Source organism: Ranitomeya variabilis, chromosome 3 (genome assembly GCF_051348905.1).
Source record: "Ranitomeya variabilis isolate aRanVar5 chromosome 3, aRanVar5.hap1, whole genome shotgun sequence".
In the NCBI taxonomy this organism is placed as follows: domain Eukaryota; kingdom Metazoa; phylum Chordata; class Amphibia; order Anura; family Dendrobatidae; genus Ranitomeya; species Ranitomeya variabilis.
Window position 1 is genome coordinate 777,375,723 of NC_135234.1, and position 20,861 is coordinate 777,396,583.

A 20,861-nucleotide genomic window follows, 5' to 3' on the forward strand; every position below is an offset into this window, starting at 1 on the left:
CGATCTCCACTCTCCATACTACGGTCTCCACTCTCCATACTACGGTCTCCACTCTCCATACTACGGTCTCCACTCTCCATACTACGTTCTCCACTCTCCATACCACATTCTCCACTCTCCATACTACATTCTCCACTTTCCATACTATGGTCTCCACTCTCCATACTACGTTCTCCACTCTCCATACCACATTCTCCACTCTCCATACTACATTCTCCACTTTCCATACTATGGTCTCCACTCTCCATACTACGATCTCCACTCTCCATGCTATATACTCCACTCTCCATACTACGTTCTCCACTCTCCATACTACGGTCTCCACTCTCCATACTACGGTCTCCACTCTCCATACCACGTTCTCCACTCTCCATACTATGTTCTCCACTCTCCATACTACGGTCTCCACTCTCCATACTACGTTCTCCACTCTCCATACTACGGTCTCCACTCTCCATGCTATATACTCCACTCTCCATACTATATACTCCACGCTCCATACTACAATCTCCACTCTCCATACTACATTCTCCACTCTCCATACTACGTTCTCCACTCTCCATACTACGGTCTCCACTCTCCATACTACGATCTCCATACTACGACCTCCACTCTCCATACTACGATCTCCACTCTCCATACTACATTCTCCACTCTCCATACTACGTTCTCCACTCTCCATACTACGTTCTCCACTCTCCATACTACGGCCTCCACTCTCCATACTACGTTCTCCACTCTCCATACTACGTTCTCCACTCTCCATACTACGTTCTCCACTCTCCATACTACGGTCTCCACTCTCCATACTACGTTCTCCACTCTCCATACTACGGTCTCCACTCTCCATACTACGGTCTCCACTCTCCATACTACGTTCTCCACTCTCCATACTACGATCTCCACTCTCCATGCTATATACTCCACTCTCCATACTACGTTCTCCACTCTCCATACTACGGTCTCCACTCTCCATACTACGGTCTCCACTCTCCATACCACGTTCTCCACTCTCCATACTATGTTCTCCACTCTCCATACTACGATCTCCACTCTCCATACTACGGTCTCCACTCTCCATACTACGTTCTCCACTCTTCATACTACGGTCTCCACTCTCCATGCTATATACTCCACTCTCCATACTATATACTCCACGCTCCATACTACAATCTCCACTCTCCATACTACGTTCTCCACTCTCCATACTACGGTCTCCACTCTCCATACTACGATCTCCATACTACGACCTCCACTCTCCATACTACGGTCTCCACTCTCCATACTACATTCTCCACTCTCCATACTACGTTCTCCACTCTCCATACTATGTTCTCCACTCTCCATACTACGGCCTCCACTCTCCATACTACGTTCTCCACTCTCCATACTACGTTCTCCACTCTCCATACTACGATCTCCACTCTCCATACTACGATCTCCACTCTCCATAATACGATCCCCACTCTCCATACTACGTTCTCCACTCTCCATACTACGGTCTCCACTCTCCATGCTATATACTCCACTCTCCATACTACGTTCTCCACTCTGCATACTACGGTCTCCACTCTCCATACTACATTCTCCACTCTCCATACTACGGTCTCCACTTTCCATGCTATGATCTCCACTCTCCATACTACGTTCTCCACTCTCCATACTACGTTCTCCACTCTCCATACTACGGTCTCCACTCTCGATACTACGGTCTCCACTCTCCATACTATATACTCCACTCTCCATACTACGGTCTCCACTCTCGATACTATGGTCTCCACTCTCCATACTACGTTCTCCACTCTCGATACTACGGTCTCCACTCTCCATACTACGATCTCCACTCTCCATACTATGTTCTCCACTCTCCATGCTATATACTCCACTCTCCATACTACGATCTCCACTCTCCATACTACGATCTCCACTCTCCATACTACGTTCTCCACTCTCCATGCTATATACTCCACTCTCCATACTACATTCTCCACTCTCCATACTATGTTCTCCACTCTCCATACTACGTTCTCCACTCTCCATACTACAATCTCCACTCTCCATACTATATATTCCACTCTCCATACTACGTTCTCCACTCTCCATACTACGTTCTCCACTATCCATACTACGATCTCCACTCTCCATACTACGTTCTCCACTCTCCATACTACGTTCTCCACTATCCATACTACGATCTCCACTCTCCATACTACGATCTCCACTCTCCATACTATATACTCCACTCTCCATACTACGTTCTTCACTTTCCATACTACGTTCTCCACTCTCCATACTACGGTCTCCACTCTCCATACTACGATCTCCACTCTCCATACTACGTTCTCCACTCTCCATACTACGTTCTCCACTCTCCATACTACGATCTCCACTCTCCATACTACGTTCTACACTCTCCATACTACGACCTCCACTCTCCATACTACGATCTCCACTCTCCATACTACGACCTCCACTCTCCATACTACGATCTCCACTCTCCATACTACATTCTCCACTCTCCATACTACGATCTCCACTCTCCATACTATGGTCTCCACTCTCCATACTACGTTCTCCACTCTCCATACTACGACCTCCACTCTCCATACTACGGTCTCCACTCTCCATACCACATTCTCCACTCTCCATACTACATTCTCCACTTTCCATACTATGGTCTCCACTCTCCATACTACGTTCTCCACTCTCCATACTACGATCTCCACTCTCCATACTACGATCTCCACTCTCCATACTACGTTCTCCACCTTCCATACTACGTTCTCCACTCTCCATACTACGTTCTCCACTCTCCATACTACGATCTCCACTCTCCATACTACGTTCTCCACTCTCCATACTACGTTCTCCACTCTCCATACTACGATCTCCACTCTCCATACTATGATCTCCACTCTCCATGCTATATACTCCACTCTCCATACTACGATCTCCACTCTCCATACAATGACCTCATTTCCATGCTACTGTATATACTCCACTCTCCATATCATGACCTACGCTCTCCGTGCTATGACATTCAGTCTCAATTATATGGCCTCAACTCTCCATACTATGACTTCCATTCTCCATGTTATGACCTTCACTCTCCATACTATGACCTCTACGCTCCATGCTATATACTCCACTCTCCATACTATGTTCTCCACTCTCCATACTACGATCTCCACTCTCCATACTACGATCTCCACTCTCCATTTTATATACTCCACTCTCCATACAATGACCTCATTTCCATGCTATATACTCCACTCTCCATGTTATGACCTCCACTCTCCATACAATGACCTCATTATCCATGCTATAACCTCCACTCTTCATACCATGGCCTTTTCTCTCTCCATGCTATGACCGCTACTTTCTGTATCATGATGACCTCCACACTCCATACTAGGACCTACAGTCTCCATACTGTGACCTTCACTCTTAATACATGGCCTTTTCTCTCTCCATGCTATTGCCTCTACTCTATGTATCGTGACCTCCACACTCCATACTAGGACCTACAGTCTCCATACTGTGACCTCTGCTCTCCGTACTGTTCATTCTTCATTCATGGCCTTTTCTCCTGCAGTCTCCAAACTTTGGCCTTTATTCTCACTTCATGCCTTCTATTTTCCAGAATATGGCCTCTGCTGTCCATGCGGTGACCTCCACTCTTCATGCTTTGCATTCTATTCTCCTTTACCATGTCCTCTATTTTCCATAATATGGCATCCTCTGTGCTGTGAACTACATTCTCTACAGTCTTTCTCTTTAGTGAATATGTCTTCACACGTCATCTTCTTCCTGTTCCTTGTAGATGAAGTGTAAGCATCAGATTCTGGACTTCAGCCCAAACTCATTTGATGACCAGTACATTGGATGCTCTGATCAATACGAGAAAGATCTCATGCCCAAAATTTTAACTTGGGAACAGTCCTTCAACTTGGCCTTTGGTTTAGCATGGGAGCGGGCAACGGGGCAGTGGAATAAGTTAAAGAACTCAGTGCGACTGCCTAGTGGCTTTATGGATGAGTTTGGGATAGCGATCATCGTCTACACCACAGACTGGCCGAAGGGAAGCCCAATCTATAAAGAACTCAATGCGAATGTGACTGGGGCTGGACGGTCTAGACAGCACTACATGGAGGACTTCCATTATAAGGCTTTACACTTCTACTTGACCCGAGCCTTGCAGGTGCTGAGGAAGAACTCAAAAAGACTGACCAAGACTTATAAAGTCTACAGGGGCACAGATATCTCTCTGCAGGTGTCGGAGGATGTGGACCTGAGGTTCGGGAGATTCACTTCTTCCTCTCGGAATATAGAAGTAGCCAAAGAATATTCTGGGGGATTGTTCTTTGAGATAACAACCTGCTTTGGAGTGGACATCCACCGAATCTCCTTCTTCCCCAAGGAACAGGAAGTTCTGATCCCGGTGGCTGAGAAATTCCGATTTGTGGAGAAAAGTGGGAATGTTTATACTTTGAACACTACGTGTGAAATGTGCAGTCACTTCAACTGCACATACTTAGGAGGTAAGTGTCTATGTCTATAGATAGAGACTAGTGATAAACGAGTGTACTCGTTGCTCGGGTTTTCCCAAGCACGCTTGGGTGACCTCCGAGCTGAATACATGTGGGAATTCCCTAACAAACAGGCATTCCTCGCATGTATTCAGCGTATCTGGAAGCCGTAAATCATGCAACTGAGGCGATGAAAACTATATCTCCGAGCAATAACAAATACTCGGAGGTCACCCAAGCGTGCCCGGGAAAACCCGAGCAACGAGTACACTCACTCATCACTAATAGAGACGTATCCATGTGTGTCCATCGTAGAGAGAAGGTTCTGTAGTTATCCACTGTACAGTATCTTGAAGCTGTTGACTAATCACATGGCTTCTACATCTTTCCAAGAGAGTAACTTCCCTTGTATCTGAGAACTTTCCACTGTCTCTTACATGGTTCCAACTGAAGCTTCTACTAATCTCCTGTTAGCCGAGCAAAACCTAGTTGGAGTCTTTACATTTCTTATGACTATAACTCACACTTTCTACAGAACTTGACTCCCACTCCGATTTCACAGTCATTGTCAACAGCCACAGTGCTGTAAGTGTTATGATCACTGTCACGATCCCACCGCTGCCACCAATTGTCAGGATCCCTTAGCCGCTGCAACCAATTGGTCATGAAATCCACAGGGATTCCTGACCACTGTCACCAGTATGTCACGGATTGGGGTGACTTTAGACCAACAGACGGCTATCACATGTGCAGGGGGCTTATCTTAGTTATCCCTCCACTGCCACAATGTGATGAAAAAACACACACAAGGCTAGGGACCTCTTAGTTTACAGCAGGGGCTTATTTTAGGTATCCCACTGCTCTTCAATATACCATGAACTGCAGGGATTTGTGTATATCCTGCTTACAGTTCCCCTTAAACCTCGCAGCTCTCTGGCACCCCCCTTTCTCTCAGGTCAGATTAGGTACTGCACCTAGGGTAATTAGTCGCCAGAAAGGCTGCCTGCTATGTACTGGCTATTGGGCACGCTGCAGCGACACGATAAACTACTCCTGCTCAGGCAGGAACAATAATTATCAAGCCGCAATCGCTACAACACCCAAAGGCCTGCACACGGTCGTGCCGCCACCAGCTTCGATTACACGGGTCCGAAGCTAACCCAAAACAGTAGCGTAATTCCCTTCAGAGACAGGGTACGGTTTAGGGCAGGAAGAACGAACTAGTATTAAATATTATACCCCATAAATGATTTTTAGGCAGTGTTTATAAAAAGTTATTTTACAAGGATGTTACAAAAGAGACAATTGCAAATATGTACAAGGTAATTATAACATAAAGGGGATTAAAGGAGAAAAGATAACACTCACATATTCTCAGTTCATTGCATTGCAGGCAACCATACGTCCCAGCTCATTGGACGTGCTCAGGGCTCTCCAGGAAAAGACAAGAAATCCTGCTGGGGAGCCTGCCACAAACTTAAAACCTGCAGCTAGTGACATCACAGAAAGGCTGGCTTATCCAGACCCTCCTCTCTCTACATTCTGAGTACTTCAACCTTAAATTTATCTACTTTCTATAACTTCGCTACAACACATGTCATAGTCGTAACAAACCCAGCATTCATCTCGGATTAACGTGGGCATTCTAATGAGATCAAATATGTCCTATCTGGGATACATATTTACAGAGAAATCCCTACTTCTTTACTAGATGGAGTTAGAAGCCCGTGTTTCGAGGGATGGGTCGATCCACCGAGGGGAAGTAAGAATATATATTTTCGTGTTCTTAACTTAAACGGTTAGTGTAATATCTTACAAAAACAAAACAAAGAACTTCCATGTGTTCTAGAGACTAAGGGTACTGTCACACTCTGCAACTTTCAACGATCACGACCAGCGATACGACCTGGCCATGATCGTTGGAAAGTCGTTGTGTGGTCGCTGGAGAGCTGTCACACAGACCGCTCTCCAGCGACCAACGATGCCGAAGGCCCCGGGTAACCAGGGTAAACATCGGGTTACTAAGCGCAGGGCCGCTCTTACTTTACGGCCGGCAGTCAGTCAGTGCGGGAAGCAGACGGCAAGGGACCTGACGGACACCGGAATGTGAGTATGTACTGTTTGTTTTTTTTTACTTTTACGATGGTAACCAGGGTAAACATCGAGTTACTAAGCGTGGCCCTGCGCTTAGTAACCCGATGTTTAACCTGGTTACAAGCGCACGCATCGTTGGATCGGTGTCACACTGTTATGACCCCAGTGGACAGGGTCTCAGAGGAACGTGTAAGTCTGCAAGATACAAAAATCCAGCTCATAGGGCTGTGGTAACTGGGTTGACCAAATAGCTACTCCTAACGCCAACACTAGAAGTAGCCGGGGATCATGCCTACGGTGATCGCTAGATGACTCGCGCCAGCCGGAGAATCTAACTACCCCTAGGAGAAGAAAACAAAGACCTCTCTTGCCTCCAGAGAAAGGGACCCCAAAGCAAGATACAAGCCCCCCACAAATAATAACGGTGAGGTAAGAGGAAATGACAAACACAGAAATGAACCAGGTTCAGCAAAGAGAGGCCAGCTTACTAATAGCAGAATATAGCAAGATAACTTATCTGGTCAACAAAAACCCTATAAAAATCCACGCTGGAGATTCAAGAACCCCCGAACCGTCTAACGGTCCGGGGGGAGAACACCAGCCCCCTAGAGCTTCCAGCAAAGGTCAGGATACAGATAGGAACAAGCTGGACAAAAATACCAAACAAAACAAAAGCAAAAAGCAAAGAAGCAGACTTAGCTTGAAAAACAGGAACCAGGATCAGAGGACAAGAGCACAACAGATTAGCTCTGATTTCAACGATGCCAGGCATTGAACTGAAGGTCCAGGGAGCTTATATAGCAACGCCCCTGAACTAACGGCCCAGGTGAGGATATAGGAAAAGACAGACGCTCCAGAGTCAAATCACTAATGACCACTAGAGGGAGCAAAAAGCAAAATCACAACAGTACCCCCCCCTTAGTGAGGGGTCACCGAACCCTCACCACGACCACCAGGGCGATCAGGATGAGCGGCGTGAAAGGCACGAACTAAATCGGCCGCATGAACATCAGAGGCGACCACCCAGGAATTATCTTCCTGACCATAGCCCTTCCACTTGACCAGGTACTGAAGCCTCCGCCTGGAGAGACGAGAATCCAAGATCTTCTCGACCACGTACTCCAACTCGCCCTCAACCAACACCGGAGCAGGAGGCTCAGCAGAAGGAACCACAGGCGCAACGTACCGCCGCAACAAGGACCTATGAAACACGTTGTGGATAGCAAACGACACAGGTAGATCCAGGCGAAAGGATACAGGATTAAGAATTTCCAATATCTTGTAAGGACCAATAAAACGAGGTTTAAATTTGGGAGAGGAAACCTTCATAGGAACAAAGCGGGAAGAAAGCCATACCAAATCCCCAACACGTAGTCGGGGACCCACACCGCGGCGGCGGTTGGCAAAGCGCTGAGCCCTCTCCTGTGACAACTTCAAGTGGTCCACCACAAGATTCCAGATCCGCTGCAACCTATCCACCACAGAATCCACCCCAGGGCAGTCAGAAGGTTCCACATGACCCGAAGAAAAACGAGGGTGGAAACCAGAGTTGCAGAAAAACGGCGAAACCAAGGTGGCGGAACTAGCCCGATTATTAAGGGCAAACTCAGCTAACGGCAAGAAGGTCACCCAATCGTCCTGATCAGCAGAGACAAAACACCTCAAATAAGCCTCCAAAGTCTGATTAGTTCGCTCCGTCTGTCCATTAGTCTGAGGATGGAAAGCAGACGAAAACGACAAGTCAATGCCCATCCTACTACAAAAGGATCGCCAGAATCTGGAAACGAACTGGGATCCTCTGTCTGACACAATATTCTCAGGGATGCCGTGCAAACGAACCACGTTCTGGAAAAACACAGGAACCAGATCGGAAGAGGAAGGCAGTTTAGGCAAAGGAACCAAATGGACCATCTTGGAGAAGCGATCACATATCACCCAGATAACAGACATGCCCTGAGACACCGGAAGATCAGAAATGAAATCCATGGAGATATGTGTCCAAGGTCTCTTAGGGACAGGCAAGGGCAAGAGCAACCCGCTGGCACGAGAACAGCAAGGCTTAGCTCGAGCACAAGTCCCACAGGACTGTACAAATGACCGCACATCCCTAGACAAGGAAGGCCACCAAAAGGATCTGGCCACCAGATCTCTGGTGCCAAAAATTCCTGGGTGACCTGCCAACACCGAGGAATGAACCTCGGAAATGACTCTGCTGGTCCACTTATCAGGCACAAACAGTCTGTCAGGTGGACAAGAATCAGGCCTATCAGCCTGAAATCTCTGCAACACACGTCGCAGATCAGGAGAAATAGCTGACAAGATAATACCATCCTTAAGAATACCAACAGGTTCAGCGACTCCAGGAGCATCAGGCACAAAGCTCCTGGAAAGAGCATCGGCCTTCACATTCTTTGAACCTGGTAAATACGAGACAACAAAGTCAAATCGGGAGAAAAACAATGACCAGCGGGCCTGTCTAGGATTCAGGCGTTTAGCAGACTCGAGATACATCAGATTTTTGTGATCAGTCAAGACCACCACACGATGCTTAGCACCCTCGAGCCAATGACGCCACTCCTCAAATGCCCATTTCATGGCCAACAACTCCCGATTGCCCACATCATAATTTCGCTCCGCAGGCGAAAACTTCCTAGAGAAAAAGGCGCAAGGTCTCATAACAGAGCAACCAGGGCCTCTCTGCGACAAAACGGCCCCTGCTCCAATCTCTGAAGCATCCACCTCAACTTGAAAGGGAAGCGAGACATCAGGCTGGCACAAAACAGGCGCCGAAGTAAACCGACGTTTCAACTCCTGGAAAGCCTCCACGGCAGCAGGAGCCCAATTAACCACATCGGAGCCCTTCTTGGTCATATCCGTCAAAGGTTTCACAATGCTAGAAAAGTTAGCGATAAAACGACGGTAGAAGTTAGCGAAACCCAAGAACTTCTGAAGACTCTTAACTGACGAGGGCTGAGTCCAATCAAGAATAGCTCGGACCTTGACTGGGTCCATCTCCACAGCAGAAGGGGAAAAAATGAACCCCAAAAAGGGAACCTTCTGTACACCAAAAAGACACTTTGAGCCCTTGACAAACAAAGAATTTTCACGCAAAATTTTAAAGACCAACCTGACCTGCTCCACATGCGAGTCCCAATTATCAGAAAAAACCAGAATATCATCCAGATAAACGATCAGAAATTTATCCAGATAGTTCCGGAAAATGTCATGCATAAAGGACTGAAAAACTGAAGGGGCATTAGAGAGCCCAAAAGGCATCACCAAGTACTCAAAATGACCTTCGGGCGTATTGAATGCGGTTTTCCATTCATCCCCTTGCTTAATGCGCACAAGGTTGTACGCACCACGAAGGTCTATCTTGGTGAACCACTTGGCACCCTTAATCCGGGCAAACAAGTCAGACAACAGCGGTAAAGGATACTGAAATTTGACAGTGATCTTATTTAAAAGTCGATAATCAATACAAGGTCTCAAAGATCCGTCCTTTTTAGCCACAAAAAAGAATCCCGCACCAAGAGGGGAAGAAGACGGACGGATGTGTCCTTTCTCCAGAGACTCCTTGATATATGAACGCATAGCGGTATGTTCAGGTATCGACAGATTAAACAGTCTTCCCTTAGGAAATTTACTGCCTGGAATCAAATCTATTGCACAGTCACATTCCCTATGAGGAGGCAATGCACTGGACCTGGACTCGCTAAAGACATCCTGATAATCAGACAAGTACTCCGGAACTTCCGAAGGCGTAGAAGAAGCAATAGACACAGGCAGGGAATCCTCATGAATACCACGACAGCCCCAACTAGACACTGACATAGCCTTCCAGTCAAGGACTGGATTATGGGTCTGTAACCATGGCAGCCCCAAAACAACCAAATCATGCATTTTATGTAGAACGAGAAAACGTATCACCTCGCGGTGTTCAGGAGTCATGCACATGGTAACCTGTGTCCAATACTGCGGCTTATTTTCTGCCAATGGCGTAGCATCAATACCCCTAAGAGGGATAGGATTTTCTAATGGTTCAAGAATAAAACCACAGCGCTTAGCAAATGAGAGATCCATAAGACTCAGGGCAGCACCTGAATCTACAAACGCCATGACAGGATAAGATGACAGTGAGCAAATCAAAGTTACAGACAGAATAAACTTAGGATGCAAATTACCAACGGTGACAGGACTAACAACCTTAGATATACGTTTAGAGCATGCTGAGATGACATGTGTAGAATCACCACAGTAGTAGCACAAGCCATTCCGGCGTCTATGAATTTTCCTCTCATTTCTAGTCAGGATTCTATCACATTGCATCAAATCAGGTGTCCGTTCAGACAACACCATGAGGGAATTTGCGGTTTTTCTATCACATTGCATCACATCAGGTGTCTGTTCAGACAACAACATGAGGGAATTTGCGGTTTTGCGCTCCCGCAACCGCCGGTCAATTTGAATAGCCAGGGACATGGTATCATTCAGACCTGTGGGAATGGGAAAACCCACCATAACATTCTTAATGGCCTCAGAAAGGCCATTTCTAAAATTAGCGGCCAGTGCACACTCGTTCCAATGTGTCAGCACGGACCATTTCCGAAATTTTTGGCAATACACCTCAGCCTCGTCCTGGCCCTGAGACATAGCCAGCAAGGCTTTCTCTGCCTGAATCTCAAGATTGGGTTCCTCATAAAGTAAACCGAGCGCCAGAAAAAACGCATCAATATCAGCCAATGCCGGATCTCCTGGCGCCAACGAAAAAGCCCAATCCTGAGGGTCACCCCGTAAGAATGAAATAACAATTTTTACTTGTTGAGCAGAGTCTCCAGACGAACAAGGTTTCAGGGACAAAAATAATTTACAATTATTCCTGAAATTCCTAAACTTAAATCGGTCTCCTGAAAACAGTTCAGGAATCGGAATCTTGGGTTCAGACCTAGGATTTCTGGTAACATAATCTTGTATACCCTGCACACGAGCGGCAAGCTGGTCCACACTTGTAATCAAGGTCTGGACATTCATGTCTGCAGCAAGCTTAAGCCACTCTGAGGTAAAGGGGAAAAGAAAAAAAAAAAAAAAAATGAGAGAGGGAAAAAAAAAACCTCAAAATTTTCTTTCTTATAATCCCACTTCTGCAATGCATTAAACATTTAATACTGGCCTGGCATACTGTTATGACCCCAGTGGACAGGGTCTCAGAGGAACGTGTAAGTCTGCAAGATACAAAAATCCAGCTCATAGGGCTGTGGTAACTGGGTTGACCAAATAGCTACTCCTAACGCCAACACTAGAAGTAGCCGGGGATCATGCCTACGGTGATCGCTAGATGACTCGCGCCAGCCGGAGAATCTAACTACCCCTAGGAGAAGAAAACAAAGACCTCTCTTGCCTCCAGAGAAAGGGACCCCAAAGCAAGATACAAGCCCCCCACAAATAATAACGGTGAGGTAAGAGGAAATGACAAACACAGAAATGAACCAGGTTCAGCAAAGAGAGGCCAGCTTACTAATAGCAGAATATAGCAAGATAACTTATCTGGTCAACAAAAACCCTATAAAAATCCACGCTGGAGATTCAAGAACCCCCGAACCGTCTAACGGTCCGGGGGGAGAACACCAGCCCCCTAGAGCTTCCAGCAAAGGTCAGGATACAGATAGGAACAAGCTGGACAAAAATACCAAACAAAACAAAAGCAAAAAGCAAAGAAGCAGACTTAGCTTGAAAAACAGGAACCAGGATCAGAGGACAAGAGCACAACAGATTAGCTCTGATTTCAACGATGCCAGGCATTGAACTGAAGGTCCAGGGAGCTTATATAGCAACGCCCCTGAACTAACGGCCCAGGTGAGGATATAGGAAAAGACAGACGCTCCAGAGTCAAATCACTAATGACCACTAGAGGGAGCAAAAAGCAAAATCACAACACACACACACCGATCCAACGATGACAGCGGGAGATCCAGCGATGAAAGAAAGTTCCAAACGATCTGCTACGACGTACGATTCTCAGCAGGGTCCCTGATCGCTGCTGCGTGTCAGACACAGCGATATCGTATGGATATCGCTGGAACGTCACGGATCGTACCGTCGTAGCGACAAAAGTGCCACTGTGAGACAGTACCCTTAGAATCCAGTTCTTGCTGGAGGAAGATTCTAACCTGGTCGTAAAAATTCCTTTAGGCAATAAAACGCTCTTCCCCCATGTACATTGGCAAGGCAGCTCTTGGCTGAGTGAAAGGGAAGGGGGGGGGCTTTTTTTAGCCCACAGCTTGCTAGCAAGAGAAACTACTTATATGATATTTCATACCATATCGTGACAATCACAAAAATACCGCAAGAATTGGAAAAAAATACACAAATTTCATAGCATTTGGTCATAATTATCATTTAGTCCACCTTCAATGACAGGTCAAGGGGAAGTCCGGTGGCTCAGTTGTTAGCACTGTACAGTGGTTAGCACTGTTGCTTTGCAGAATTGGGGTCCTGGTTTCAAATCCCACCACGGATAACATCTGTCAGGAGTTTGTATGTTCTCCCCGTGTTTGCGTGGGTTTCCTCCGGGTTCCCTGGTTTCCTCCCACACTCCAAAGACTGATAGGGAAAAGATTGTGAGCCTCGATGGGGACAGGGATGATGTCTGTAAAGTGTTATGGAATTAATGGTGCTGTAAAAATTAGTAAAATAAATAAATAATAAGGCCGCCCTTGGTGACAATAATGAGCGTGCTGCAGGAGACCATGGATCCAGAACTCTTATGGAGAACACGTGAATATTTCCCACTCATTGTGAATTGTGAATTTTGTCTTTCAGACGAGAAGAGAGATTTCCCAGTGTGCAATTCTGGTAAGAAACTTATCGTTATAAATCTACTATATATACAATCTACATAGGTGTATTACATGTACACTGTATAGATCTACTATATCTGCACTGTATAAATCTATTACATGAGCAATGTATAGATCATACGGGGAGAGCGCAGGCCTCCTGCTCATGATATGCCTTCATCATGTCCATGTAGAAGGCCTTCCTCCTTTCCCAGGCGTGGTCCAGGGTCACCAAGTATGTTGCAGTGTTGAGCTGCTGGTGCACGAGGTATGGGCCCTCCCAGGGCGCCTAAGGCTGGTCCTGGGGTACGGAGACCAGAACTCATACCTTTTAACCCAACTGGTAGCTCCTCTCACAAGCAGGAGCTCAAAGGGGGAGAACCTCATTGAGGCCTGTTGAACTTCTCAGTAAGCAAATAGCAGGTGTGGGAGGTATTGCTCCCAGTCGCACCCATGCGAGTCAACCAACATCTTAAACATCTGCATCAGAGTGCCATTGAACCGCTCGCCCAGGCCATTAGTCTGTGGGTCGTATGGGCTGGCCACCAGATGTTGCACATGTATTTGCTTACAGAGGGACTCCATCAGCTGCCACATGAACTGGGACTCTCGGTCGTTGAGCATTTCCTGGGGGGACACCCACTAAGGAAAAAATTTCCAGTAAGGAGGTGGCAACCTTGTCAACCTGAATGGGTGACAAGGCTACCAACTACGCGTACCGGGTAGCATAATCTACTACCGTCAGTATGAAGCATTTCCCGAAGTTGCTGGGAGTGGCCATTTTTCCAATCAGATCAACTTTGATCCACCTGAAAGGCTCTTCAATAATCGGCTGAGTTAAAAGCGGGGCTTTGGGGCTCAGCTCCACCTTCCCCACCTTCTGACAGGTGTCGAATGAACGGCAATAGGCAGCCAAATCAGCGCCCAACCTTGGCCAGTAGAAATACTGGGCTACCTTGGCCTTTATCTTAGTGATCCCTAGGTGTCCGGCCATCGGAATCTCATGTGCAATATGCAACAACTCTGCCCTGAATGGATAGGGTACCACTAACTGTCGGTCTCTAGACCATGCCTCCAGTGAACCCTACTGGACCGTTAATAGGTACAGCCATCTTTGGTCCCAGGCCACCTGCTCTAGGTCTGAGTCCGAGGGAGGCTAAGCCGCCTGCTCCTTGAGAGCTTTCAGCCTGTCGTCAGTTTCCAATGCCACCTGAAACCCCTGACTGGATGGGACCAGAATTGACGAGACTGCCACGTCTTCTGTCAGTTCCCCGGGACCTGTCTCATGGCGTCTGTCTGACCTGGCAACCACTTGGTTGCAAAGGGGAAAGCCATTGGACCTTTGAAGGTCCCTTGGGGCAACGGTGCTACCACTGCATGTGACAGTGACCATGGCTGCTGTAACCACGGGCAGTGGTCGCTTCCACTCTGCTTCTGACCAAGTCGCTGTCCAGACTGACTAAGCTGGCCCTCTGACATTCAAGATCTGCCTAGCCCCTCCCTGCCTTGAGTCCCAGTTCAAATACAACTTGGCGATGTGCAGCACTGGTTCTAGTCCTCCAATCCCGGAGACAGCAAGGGGTTTCCAGGGTACCAAATCCTGTGGAGACACCATCTCAGGCTGCACAAGAGTCATGTCAGTGCCGGTGTCCTGCAGTCCCATGGCCATTGCCTGGCATATGATGATGGCATGAAAGTTGTGAAGGGCAGTATTATGACACTTTGTCTGCACTGTATGGCACTATTCTATACACAGTGTATGTATGTGCTCTATGGCAGTATTATGACACTTTGTCTGCACTGTATGGCTCTATTCTATACACACTGTATGTATGTGCTCTATGGCAGTATTATGACACTGTCTGCGCTGTATGGCACTTTTCTATACACACTGGATGTATGTGCTCTATGGCAGTATTACGACACCTTGTCTGCAATGTATAGCTCTATTCTATACACACTGGATGTATGTGCTCTATGGCAGTATTATGACACTGTCTGCGCTGTATGGCACTTTTCTATACACACTGGATGTATGTGCTCTATGGCAGTATTACGACAACTTGTCTGCACTGTATAGCTCTATTCTATACACACTGGATGTATGTGCTCTATGGCAGTATTATTACACTGTCTGCACTGTATAGCTCTATTCTATACACACTGGATGTATGTGCTCTATGGCAGTATTATGACACTTTGTCTGCACTGTATGGCTCTATTCTATACACACTACATGTATGTGCTCTATGGCAGTATTATGACACTTTGTCAGCACTGTATGGCTCTATTCTATACACACTGGATGTATGTGCTCTATGGCAGTATTATTACACTTTGCACTGTATGGCTCTATTATATACACATTGGATGTATGTTCTCTTTGTCAGTATTATGACACTTTGTCTGCTCTGTATGCCTTTATTCTATACACACTGGATGTATGTGCTCTGTGGCAGTATTATGACACTGCCTGCACTGTATGGCTCTATTCTATACACACTGTATGTATGTGCTCTATAGCAGTATTATGACACTGTCTGCACTGTATAGCTCTATTCTATACACACTGGATGTATGTGCTCTATAGCAGTATTATGACACTGTCTGCACTGTATGGCTCTATTCTATACACACTGGATGTATGTGCTCTGTGGCAGTATTATGACACTGCCTGCACTGTATGGCTCTATTCTATACACACTGGATGTATGTGCTCTATAGCAGTATTATGACACTGTCTGCACTGTATAGCTCTATTCTATACACACTGGATGTATGTGCTCTATAGCAGTATTATGACACTGTCTGCACTGTATGGCTCTATTCTATACACACTGGATGTATGTGCTCTGTGGCAGTATTATGACACTGCCTGCACTGTATGGCTCTATTCTATACACACTGGATGTATGTGCTCTATGGCAGTATTATGACACTTTGTCTGCACTGTATGGCTCTACTCTATACACACTGTATGTATGTGCTCTATGGCAGTATTATGACACTTTGTCTGCACTGTATGGCTCTATTCTATACACACTGGATGTATGTGCTCTATAGCAGTATTATGACACTTTGTCTGCACTGTATGGCACTATTTTTTGGGCAGAGTATCAAGTGCTTGCTGGTTCTGCTATCTGAATCTTGACAGATTGGCTCCAGAGCTCGGCTAACAGCGGATTATGTGTATGATGGTCAGTGTTTGTATATATTGTATCTATATGAATATGATAGATCTATAGATTTATGTTGACTCTTGGCTTCAGTTCCCTGAAGTGTCGGCTCTGGCAGAACTTTCTCCAGGATCTTTCCTACCTACGTGATCTCAGACCAAAGGAGACTCCACTGGACCCAGAAGATCAGACGGCTGAGGAGCAGATCCATCATGACCTCCAGAGAATAGGAGAAAACTGGGACCCAGCGAGCAAGAATTGGTCTGGATCATTAAAGATACAGTCACCCTGAAAGCTCCCAGACTATAGAAGGGGCAACTGTTCTTCCATCTGATGCTGGAGACCCCCACACTGCGCAGTGATGAGAGCAGTGTATTGTGGGCAGCACCAGGAGCAGCAGGGGCTCCGTCACTGATCACTAATGCCGGCCGGTCCGGTGCAGGGATGGATGGTATTACTGTCACAGTACAGGCCCAGGTTCTCTGTGAAGAAGAGCCCCCCTCACGGACCCTCGGGGGCTATAACAATGCATTATGTTATATTATGTACCGAGCTATGGAAGCTGATGGTGACAATAATAATAATAATATTTACGTAATTAATACATTTGGGCTTAAAATTAATTTGGGGAATTTGGCTTAATTAAATATTTGGCATAGTTTGATTTTTACAGATTTTTTATTTCCCGGCTCATTCAGCTTTGCTGTGATCTGTGGCCATAAATCAGATCAGAGGCGCTCAGAAAAAGACAGATAAAAGAGTTACATACTCTCTTTCACAGGGAGCTCACTGACCAATTCTCAGCTAACTCATTCTTATTTGCAAAGCGCTATATAAATAAATATTATTTTTATAATTGTTATTAATGTTTTTCTAACCTTATGGAGCAGTTACCATCTTTCCCAGTATCTGTTGGTCATGAACTGTGAACTTATATACAAGCCTGACACATAGTGAGCACAACGTGTAACTGCAGCATAAAGTAAATGCTTCATGAAATTTTATCATTTGGTTAAAATATATGATGAGAACATGTAATATTTCTCTATAGGACAAAGACACATAGGCCAAACTTTGGGTAACATTTACCCTTTATGGACTGATTTTTAACTCTAGTATCAGGTCCTATGATATTATATGTTTGATTGCCATATTTTTTGATACATCACATAATATGGAAGAACCTCAGGCTAGAAAGAATTTGATATTGATAAAATGTTTTATATTGAATGTTTCTTCCTTACCTTTCTGCATCCCCTTTATCACAGTTTCAGAACAATCCCTTTTTCAATTATATTAATGTGTTTACATTTGAACCATAGTATCATTATGCAGGAAGTGGAACCGCAATGGGTGTGTACCCAACCCCTACTTTTTCTTCTCTTATTCTGAGTGGCTTTATATAATTATAAAATTGATTAGTCATAAGATATCACTTTTTTGATCCAGATGTCTTTTTTTTTAGTCTCTTTATGGATTTCTCAAAATATCAGCAATTTACAAGAAATTCTATTTATATGAAGTTGCAATAACTGCCCTCCCTCCATGATTCTCTGCTTAAATAGTGAGTGCAACATAGTTTACTTGCTGTCAATAATAATAATAATTCTGCCGAATACAAATTCAAGTCTTCAAAATTTGGAAACAAGCTTTCACCTGATATCCAATGGAAATGTTTGATTTAAAAAAAAGTCTAATTTAAGTAGAAATTTAATACAATGTAGAGAGCACGACATTAACAAACAGTGTGAGATGAGCATGAGAGGAGTCCAGAAGAGTCTCCCTGGGTGCTCACTACCACCTTCGCCTACTGTTTTCCAACTTTAGCACATTCAACACAATGAGTAATAACTCTAAGACTCACAAACCTCAAGAACTTCGGTGTTCATTGTAAAAAAAAAACAACTTTATTATATAAAAATAATGTATACAACAATTAGAAAGCAGCTGAGGTGTAAAGCATTAATCATTGCAAATATATATCTTATTTTTTGAATCTTTTTTAAAAACATTTTTATGAGATGAGCAAAATAGAATTAAAAAAACAAACATATAAACTCCTCCCACAAGGAACAAAATCATCTAAATGTGTGGTGGGAGGTCGGAGCTCTTTGTTTTCTGTATTAGAAAGATCCATAATCACAGACGCTTAGCTCTATCAGGCCACAATGTAATGTTGGAGCCAAAATTTACACTTGTTCACACAATATAAATATATGTCTAAACTGATTTCCCATCATTCCAATAAAACTGAATTGGAAAATAAAACAGAACAAAGGAGCAAAAGCCCCACAGAAATCCACCATATACCGTATACCTAGCCTGATTAGGCGTAAAAGAGTTGTATGTGATACGCAAGGAGCAGTATTATGTTAGTTGTATTCGTGTTCATAGTGGCAGTAATATAACAGTTATATTCTTGTACATAGGGGCAGTATTATAGTAGTTATAATCTTGTACATAGGGGGCAGTATTATAGTAGTTCTATTCTTGTACATAGGGGCAGTATTATAGTAGTTATATTCTTGTATATAGGGGCAGTATTATAGTAGTTCTATTCTTGTACATAGGGGCAGTATTATAGTAGTTATATTCTTGTACATAGGAGCAGTATTATAGTAGTTATATTCTTGTACATAGGAGCAGTATTATAGTAGTTATATTCTTGTACATAGGGGCAGTATTATAATAGTTATATTCTTGTACATAGGAGCAGTATTATAGTAGTGATATTCTTGTACATAGGAGCAGTATTATAGTAATTTATATTCTTGTACATAGGGGGCAGTATTATAGTAGTTATATTCTTGTACATAGGAGCAGTATTATAGTAGTTATATTCTTGTACATAGGGGCAGTATTATAGTAGTTATATTCTTGTATATAGGGGCAGTATTATAGTAGTTCTATTCTTGTACATAGGGGCAGTATTATAGTAGTTATATTCTTGTACATAGGAGCAGTATTATAGTAGTTATATTCTTGTACATAGGAGCAGTATTATAGTAGTTATATTCTTGTACATAGGGGCAGTATTATAATAGTTATATTCTTGTACATAGGAGCAGTATTATAGTAGTGATATTCTTGTACATAGGAGCAGTATTATAGTAATTTAAATTCTTGTACATAGGGGCAGTATTATAGTAGTTATATTCTTGTACATAGGAGCAGTATTATAGTAGTTATATTCTTGTACATAGGGGCAGTATTATAGTAGTTATATTCTTGTACATTGGGGCAGTATTATAGTAGTTATATTCTTGTACATAGGGGCAGAATTATAGGAGTTATATTCCTGTATATAGGAGCAGTATTATAGTAGTTATATTCTTGTACATAGGGGCAGTATTATAGTAGTTATATTCTTGTACATAGGAGCAGTATTATAGTAGTTATATTCTTGTACATAGGAGCAGTATTATAGTAGTTATATTCTTGTACATAGGGGCAGTATTATAGTAGTTATATTCTTGTACATAGGAGCAGTATTATAGTAGTTATATTCTTGTACATAGGGGCAGTATTATAGTAGTTATATTCTTGTACATTGGGGCAGTATTATAGTAGTTATATTCTTGTACATAGGGGCAGAATTATAGGAGTTATATTCCTGTATATAGGAGCAGTATTATAGTAGTTATATTCTTGTACATAGGGGCAGTATTATAGTAGTTATATTCTTGTACATAGGAGCAGTATTATAGTAGTTATATTCTTGTACATAGGGGCAGTATTATAGTAGTTATATTCTTGTACATAGGGCAGTATTATAGTAGTTATATTCTTGTACATAGGAGCAGTATTATAGTAGTTATATTCTTGTACATAGGAGGCAGTATTATAGTAGTTATATTCTTGTATATAGGGGGCAGTATTATAGTAGTTATATTCTTGTACATAGGAGCAGTATTATAGTAGTTATATTCTTGTACATAGGGGGCAGTATTATAGTAGTTATATTCTTGTACATAGGAGCAGTATTATAGTAGTTATATTCTTGTACATAGGGGCAGTATTATAGTAGTTATATTCTTGAACATAGGGGCAGTATTATAGTAGTTATATTCTTGTACATAGGAGCAGTATTATAGTAGTTATATTCCTGTACATAGGGGCAGTATTATAGTAGTTATATTTTGTACATAGGAGCAGTATTATAGTAGTTATATTCTTGTACATAGGGGCAATATTATAGTAGTTATATTCTTGTACATAGGGGCAGT

The 20,861-nt window shown here is 43.9% G+C and overlaps 1 protein-coding gene across 1 annotated transcript in view; it reads left to right on the forward strand.

The window, feature by feature from the left end:
- The window catches only part of LOC143817472 (ecto-ADP-ribosyltransferase 5-like), a 38,529-nt gene extending 19,470 nt beyond the window's left edge, over nucleotides 1-19,059 (forward strand). The window contains exons 4-6 of the mRNA XM_077298909.1: nucleotides 3,824-4,541; nucleotides 13,443-13,475; nucleotides 16,729-19,059. Coding sequence (XP_077155024.1) covers nucleotides 3,824-4,541; nucleotides 13,443-13,475; nucleotides 16,729-16,736 — 759 coding nt within the window. The 3' untranslated portion in view covers nucleotides 16,737-19,059. The remainder of the gene's footprint in view (nucleotides 1-3,823; nucleotides 4,542-13,442; nucleotides 13,476-16,728) is intronic.
- Nucleotides 19,060-20,861: the final 1,802 nt, after the last annotated feature.